At 36.7% G+C, this 8,339-nt stretch overlaps 1 protein-coding gene across 1 annotated transcript in view; it reads right to left on the bottom strand.

Moving 5' to 3' along the window:
* The window catches only part of WWC2 (WW and C2 domain containing 2), a 65,175-nt gene that overhangs the window by 36,318 nt on the left and 20,518 nt on the right, over positions 1–8,339 (bottom strand). Inside the window, 3 exon segments of the mRNA XM_009330684.1 lie at positions 3,428–3,501; positions 4,473–4,619; positions 5,304–5,433. Of these exon segments, the coding sequence (XP_009328959.1) occupies positions 3,428–3,501; positions 4,473–4,619; positions 5,304–5,433 (351 nt within the window).

The raw sequence follows: 8,339 nt of genomic DNA on the forward strand, positions 1-8,339 counted from the left end.
GGTAACTTTCAGTCACTTCCAGCCCTAGCCACACCTGAACCAGCTGCATAGCTACAGATATGGAAGCTTTGAACTATTTAACAGCTTCTAGCCACCTGCACCTCTTTCTTGTAGGCTGGGAAAAAGGCAGAGAAAGGAGAAGTCAAAATAGAAAGATGCTCCCATACAACCTAGGGCAAGAGGAACTGACCTGCTACTTTTATTTATTTGTAACTGCCACAGTTAAATAAACCTAGGTCAGCTCAACAACTGATACAAGTCTGTGCAACTTCAATGTTACCAGGCACTACCTAAGGTAATGACCCATGCCATACTTCATAAATACACACAGATAATTTGGCATATATAATCTTCCTGTAGTTACGACAGATTTCTGGGAAAACGTTTTTCTTCTTTCCAGTTTGTTTTCTGTGATTAACAAAACTAATAATATCATGCTTATTTTGCATCTCTGGTATTAATTTTACAGTACATTAAGGCATTTATTTATGGTCAAAACTAAGAATAGTTAATGAATCTAACTATCCCATTGCTTATACTAGAAGCTTAAGGGGAACTCCCCCCCTTTCTTTTCCCATAGGTAACAATTCCTTCTCATCTGCACCTCAATGAAAAAACAACAGCTTAAAAAAAAATGAAAACAACCCATATTCCCACCAAACCCCTGCAAGAACAAGTTTGACTCAGGGTATTTTCACAGAAAAACAATGCAAAATAAACAGAAATACTATCAGCAGTGAAATTAAATGAAGCATTTCAACATATTTTGCAGCTGTTACATATATCATTCATATTAAACAGTCCTTTAGAGGAGCAGTACTCAGAGGGAAAACAACCTGGTAATTTCAGGTGGATAATGAAATGTTAAGATTTTCATCTCCAGGTCACTGGTTCTAGCCAACCTTGTTCTGAAAGTAGCTGCTACTGACAGCTGTTTGATGGCTTATGGGATGGTGGTCTCCAAACAGTTCTTTTGCTCCCCCTGCTACAGACAACGCTCTGCTACCGTAACTGATGCTCTTTTCAGCTGCCTCATCAGACAGGCAAAGGCCTAGATGGATATGAAAACCGAACTGGTCTCACGCTTTTGAGGAAGTCCTTGCTCAACAGGTCAACAAGGAGTATTAGCCAGATCTTCACCACATCAGGATAGGACTGTCAGCATGCTATATCAGATCCTTTTGAATAACAATTGCACCTGAATTTAGCATAGTTAACATCAACATTCCGCCTCTTCAAGACATTCTGCTGGCTAAGCAACATAAAATATGCAACATACAAAATTATCTGACAATTTTCAAGTGGAGAAGTACACTTACAAGATCCTCTCTTTCTCTTAGTTGTTTTAACACAAAACAACTAAGAATTTGCACATTTAATATTTCAGAAAAGGTGGTCAATACTTACTAAATTATAGTGATGATTACAATGGCCATAATAATTAGGGGGGGATGTAATTAGGTACTGAACTTTATGTGCAAACTGGTATGTATCTTCATTATTCCAAGATATGTACACTTCATTAAGTTCACCTTGTAGTCACTGATAAAACCAGTATGTGCAAACACTTTAAAGACTTTAACGGTGTCTTCAAGGCATATGATTGTCTTATTTAAAGCTTAAAAGAATATTCATTACTGGGCAGTTTTCAGACAAAATTGAATAAAGATACCATTTAAAAGGAGATAATTTAACCTTGAAACACACTAATGTTATATAGAACAAATGCTTTGTTATGCAAAGGTAAGTACACGAGCTACTGAAATTTCGACCCACGTTCTTGGCTACTTTGTGAGAAAGTAAGATCTTGTGCTGCAGTACTCTATACTCTGAACACTGTACTTTTTTTCTTCTTCTTTTTTTTTTTTTTTTTTTAACCTTTTTAAGGTAGAAGTGGTAAACTTACTGCCAGGAATTTTTTTATTCCTATAAAGGAGAGAGAAAACATAATGCTGGGACTTCTTGGTATCAAGACATAGTCAAAACAGAGGATGATGTGGTTTTGGATCAATTACGCCTGAGAAAAAATGCCATCTATCTGCACCTAAAACACCATCTGACAGTTAATATTATGTACATGATTCTGAGCCAAAATCATACATGTTCAATACTAAACAAACACAATAGCCTTAGCACTCTTTGTTGAATGCACTGATTATATAATAAAGTTTTATGCTCTGTAATGAGGATATAAAGGATTACTGTTGTTACCGGCAAGGATGGTAGCTACTACTCTGTATGAGGAGGGTATATATTTGAAATTAGGCAAAAAAAGTGTTGGTTGTGCAGCCTCCTGCCTTTAAAACATAAAAACTAACTGTGCCTTTACTTTGTATTTATAAGCTGCAAATTTCTTTTCCTAGTTTTCTAATTGACCATGCCACAGTATTCCAACTGAAATAACACTTAAATCTCAGATTAAATGGCATTTTAGGCACAGTTTTCATCTGGGGAAAAGTGCTGGTTTTTTATTTTATTGCCTTGTTTAGTTCTTCATAGTAAAAAAGGAACCTTGGGTGCGGGATAACTTTTTAGGTTTCTACTCCCCTTAAATTACGAAGCACCTCCATAACAAAAACTATAAGGTTTCTGAATAGCTGACACCTAATTTTGTGAAAAGTATTATAAAATAATATAACATAATTAATACATTATTAATAGAGAGATGCCACACACACTTTTTTTGTTTTTTTTAAATAGTAAATCTTCCCCCAGTATTATGCAGCACTTCTGGTGCACCAGAAGGCATGTCATTCTAACCCCGAACGTTCTGCTTTCTGATGCCCATCCTTCAGTGCTGTGGCAATTCATCAAAATGGCACTGCTTTCACGAGCAACCACTGCAGAACTTTATTTGAAAGGCGTTCCACATTCATCAGTGGAGAAGTTCCCGATTTCTTTTCTCCTCAGGTTAAACCCATTAAAAAAGCCCAACCTCATAGTGATAACAAGTATTTAAATTATCCAAAGTCCCAGGGAAAAAAGACATAATTAAGCCTACTAAATCTGCACTGGAAGTCCGAAGCAACTCTAAAACTGAAGAGCCTTCAGTGGCATAGTAAACTGAAATGATGATCCCAAAGAAGGATATAATGGACATAAATAACCTGGCAACCCCTTTCAGTGGAAAGCCAGCTCACTCTCTTCCCTTAATCCTGGACCTGCCATTAATTTGTCACCGTCTGCATTTTCTTTCTTAACACATTCAACTTAGCATTAAATGTAAAACCTACTGTTCAGAAGCACCGACTGCTCCTGAAAGCCTGCTTGCATTCTGAAGGAAAAGAAACACTTTGCAGTAATGCCCCCAGTGCCTCCAGAGAGCCGTCCACTAGATGTCACTGCGAGCACAATGTTTAAGTGCTGCAGAGATCAGACACCTTCCCTACTCGAGACTGTAACTTAACAAAGCAACTAACCCTCTTACCTTCTTTTTGCCTCTTCATATTGAAGACTTAGTCTGACCTTCTCTGCTAAATGTGATCTTCTACTTGCTCCAACCTGTTGAGCAAAAAAGAAAAAAAATATTAGCCTTATTACTGTGTAAAGCTGTTAAATGAATTAACAAAACCTATGCACAGGCTAGAAAAATGATGACTTAAAAAAATAAAACCACACCCATCTGCAGCCACATACTTGCTGTTAAATGCCTAGTTAGAAATCTACTCAGATGTACAAAACAGTGCCGTTTTCTTCTGATCCAGTTCATCTGTTTATACCTACTGTACTACCAATTGTCCATATTCCATCAGAGCAAGAGCATTTTCAAAAAAATCTTGCAGTGATTGCACCCAAAATTTTGACCTCCTACTTTGAACTCTGCTGAACTCAGAATTTAGAACTAAGTCAGTGCATTTCAAAGTAAGACTTCAATAAATTTGCTACAAAACATAGACAAGCTTAGTTGTTTGGAAAGCCTTGTACAGTCTCTTCCTTATAAACTTAGCTCACAGAACTTCAAAGAAGGTACCAAAATTAAGCACAGCTTTCTGTATATGTAAATATACTGTCAGTGAGACAGAGAAGGTTTTAATGAATCACTGAACAAGTAGTTCCACTAACAGTTTTTCAGCCGCATGAAATTAAATTGCACATTTAAATTCTGAGATCTTGTTTCTGAAAATTAAAAACATCTTCATATTGAATTAATTCTGTAAGGTGAAACATATCCTATAGACAGATGCAAAAAATACTATCTACTTATGCTGATCTTCACTGTACTGGAACTATTTGATTAAATCAAATTGTCATAAATGCTTCATGCCAAATATATAAAGTTCATCTGAATCTTGACTTAAAATTTAAGGGGGAAAAAATCAGGTAACTGATTCCAAGTAATTCTCTCTTAAACATGTGTATATATACACACACATCTATCAGGAACAGTAAACAACCATTTCATTCCAATTCCATTAACTGCAGCATTCTGATTCAATTTCTCTTTATATTTGACAAAATGGAAAAAAGCTCACCTCACCAGAAATGTCAGTCTGAGACCCTGTATCCAGAGTTTGTCTAGAAAAACACAGCTGGGAGTTTACAGAGCTGGAACTCAAGTCTGGTTCAGATTTCCCAACGGTCTGGTCAAGATTGAATTTCTCTCTCAGCTTTGCAAGACTCTGTCCAGGAAACAGAAGGAGGTGGTGTTAAAGTTCCTTTGTACTTTACCGTGTTTATACCAGTTTATCTCCAAAAGATGTTTACATAAAAGGCTCCAATATAAAAATTCTGGGTTTACTTCATATTAAGCAAACTATCCTTCTAACGAAGTAGTTGGTAGGCGACACTAAGGGTGACCAACACCTGTGACAATATAAAAAACTATTCATGTGGTTTTGTCTCTCTTTTGGGTTTTTTTTTGTTTGTTTGTTTGTTTGTTTTAAACTTATGTCTGACTTAAATACTTGGCTGATTAAAAAAAAAAAAAGATCTTTCAGAAAAGGAAATAGGGCAATTTAGATCTGGAAAACTTTCACCAAGTTAGAAAATGGTCATGCATGTCAAAAACGCATCTCAATTTTGTCCACTTAATATTTTTAAATTGTGGTTTAGAGGTAACATCTGCATTGTACCTTACATACAAGTTCAGAAATCTACATTCTCTGACTGACATATAGTGGCTTTTTGAATTAGGAGAGTCACAGGCTTCAGTTTCTGCATCTGAAAATTTATTTTAATACTAGTTTGGCTCAAAGAGTTTTGAAAATCCCATAAAAAGTATAAAATGCAAAGTATTTATAATCAGGAAAGTTACTCATGTTAAAACAAATCCACACAAAACTCACGTCAACTGTTCAAAATACCTTCATTAAATCTTGTTTTTCTCTCTCCCCTGAACTTATCGCCTTTCTGATGGACTTCAGTTCACTCAGGATGGCTTTGGCCTCACATAGTTCATACCCGCTCTGGCCTCCAGACATTTTTTGGTCAATTCTGTGGAAAAAGAGAATATTAATACTGGATACAGAAAATAATACTAACATCTCTGCTGTCCTGCTTCAGGCAGAAGCATAGTTAGAGGACAGAAGGGAAGGAGGTAAGAGACACCATTTCCTGTAACAGACATGCAAAGAGGAAAAAGGACGTTGAAGTCTCCATTAAAATACTTACTACTTAATCCTTGGCAAAAATGTCAAGCTATCTAACACATACACAGTGCCCAGTGGATGGCTTTTGCTGACATCAGGAAGTTTCATGGAAAAATACTTCTGTTGGCTTTAAAACCACCTCAGCTAAACTACTGGGGCCGTACCAAAGGCAGAGACTCCACAAGCAATTCTAGTTGATCCAGTCTTAAAGACATAAGGGGCACAGAGCTCTAAAGACTCCTACACATGCTACCAGCAGTATAGCAGTATTGCTGACAACACTGTCAAAATTCCCATCCCCACCGTAACTCTCTGCAGCATAGAAGCAGCTTTTGGGTACACCTTTCATACTGTTCACTGTTTGTGATCCTTACAGAAGCAGAATTTATTATTGGTAGTATTCCTCTACCCAGACCCACATCATGACATGGGCAGACAGGCAAGCTTCTTGGTACTAATCAGCCTTGCAGAGAAGAAACGTAACCAGCTCCATTCTTGTCTCGGCTTCCCTCTCGTTCACCCTAATCCTAGGCATTAACAGTCTAGAACAGCTGTTCTGCTCAGCCAGTCACCAGGCTCTCTTTATTCACAAAATCTCTGGATAATTAATACCATATGTCATACATCAGACAATTTATTAAATTCCGGGACTATCAATGATTTTAAAAACTGTAACTTGAAAATAACAAAACAAAAAAGCCCCAAACTTAGAGATAAAAAGATATTTCATTTTAGTATTTCCTTATTTACTTCAAGAAGTACAGTTCGTAAACACACTTCTCTGACCTCTAATTTAACTGAATATTTCATAGCATCATAGAAGTAACTGCAGCTGTGCTTCACAAAATTAAAAACAACAGCCATCTTCACAAAAAAGTCAAGCATCTAGTAGAAAATACATTCTTTTATAATGCAATTGGTTTTCCCTTTTTATCATCACCCATCATCTTTGCTAGAAGACATTAACCTTGTGAATGAGGAATGAACAAACATTTTAATGATCAGAAGTGACCTTGAGCATCCCCTGCAAGAACAGAAACTTGCACGAAACACCTGTAACAGTGTTCTATTTTACTTCCAGTTTTGTGCACAAAGATATCAAGGTTCTAAAGTGGTCTTTAAAGATGCGAGCATGTCTGTTTTCCTTTCTCCACATTTCAGTTTTTGTGCAAACTAGAACTGCATTTGCGTAAGAAAATTACTTATGTGACTCAGCACTCAGATTCCTATTCAAGGATATATTTGTTTCAGCTTGAAAGTTCCTCAAACTCTTTCATAGGTAGGCACTTACTTACTGTCTGACAACACTCAATTTTTGGTAACTTATCAGGTTGTTAAGGTCAAATAGATACAGGATATGCCAACAATTGCAATCATGAATGAACAGTTGGGTAATACACCACATGCTGCCTAGTAATATGATGTGCCACATTCAAATCACAACTGCTTTATTCTGTATATAATTAAGATGGACAAGAAGGATCTCTGACATATAAGATATTCCATCTTCCTGTTTTAAATTAATGGGATTAGTACTGTTTGAAAGTGGCTGACTGAATTTTAAAAACAAACGTCCATTGTGTTTCTGTGGAATGCTGTTGACAGTTTCTGAAACATGCTTTGGATTCCTATCAAAATGGCTTGTGAGCAAGCTGCTTTAAAACAATACTTCATTGTTGAATTAATATAATAAAACCAGCATGATTGGCTAACCTTTAATCCTGGGACAGCAGCATGAGTTTTTATTACCTTAAGCTTTAGAATCAATATGTCTGTCTTCTAAACTTTGCTTCAAATGAAATCTGATTTATGGTGAAACAAATTCAATCAACTGTCCTTTTCTCCTTTCACTCCTCAGTAGTCTTCATATATTTAAATAACAAACAAATTTTACATTTCTGTTTTAGTCAAAATGAAGGAGAATAGAGACTTGACTGGCATCCTCCTAAGGTGCTGAGGGTTTTCAGTTCCCCACTGATTTCAAAATCTTCATACCAAAAAAAACATTTTTCATCCACTTTGACATGTCTCTAATTATGATTGGCCATTTCCTGGACCAGAATTTCCCCCCCCCCCCACTTAAAATTCCTACTGTATAGAACTGATCTATTAAAATACACAGGCAATAGCCTACAAGATGTTTTGGTTAGAACTGGGAACTGAACTCCAATCTCTCAGCTCTAAACACAGATGCTCTGTCATCCTTCGCAAATTACTTCTCTGCATTTTAGCGCTCTACCTGGAAGATGGAAATGCACTTCCCTTCTCCCACCTTTTGTCCATCTTCCCTATATATTCTGCAAGCTCTCCAGGATAGAGATTATTACTTATCCGACAGTACACTGCCATACACAGGAGGTCCCGAGAAAAAAGGTAAATGAATCCAGACAATATTACATTAACACTGCAACATTGCTCCTGCTACCGGAACTAGTGTACTAAGAGCACACAGCTCAGCATTTTACTGTATAAATATATCCTTAACATATGGGTACATACCACAATACAGAAAACAAAGGAAAACAACTAGCATTAATACATTTCTGTTCACATTAGTCAAGAAAACACACTTGTTAGCAAGGTTTCCTCTGCAGCAAGTTCTCTGTGGTGACAGTTCCAGTAATGTTTAATATTTTAGGGCCCAACTTCGTGAGTCAGGAGCAGCAGGGAGTGCTCAGACTGAAAAAAAAGTATCACTCCCTAATAATCCAACTGGTTAAATACCCAGAATGGTCACCCGGTTCCGCATCA

The sequence above is a fragment of the Pygoscelis adeliae genome, unplaced genomic scaffold, assembly GCF_000699105.1.
Source record: "Pygoscelis adeliae isolate BGI_AS28 unplaced genomic scaffold, ASM69910v1 Scaffold167, whole genome shotgun sequence".
Lineage (NCBI taxonomy): Eukaryota > Metazoa > Chordata > Aves > Sphenisciformes > Spheniscidae > Pygoscelis > Pygoscelis adeliae.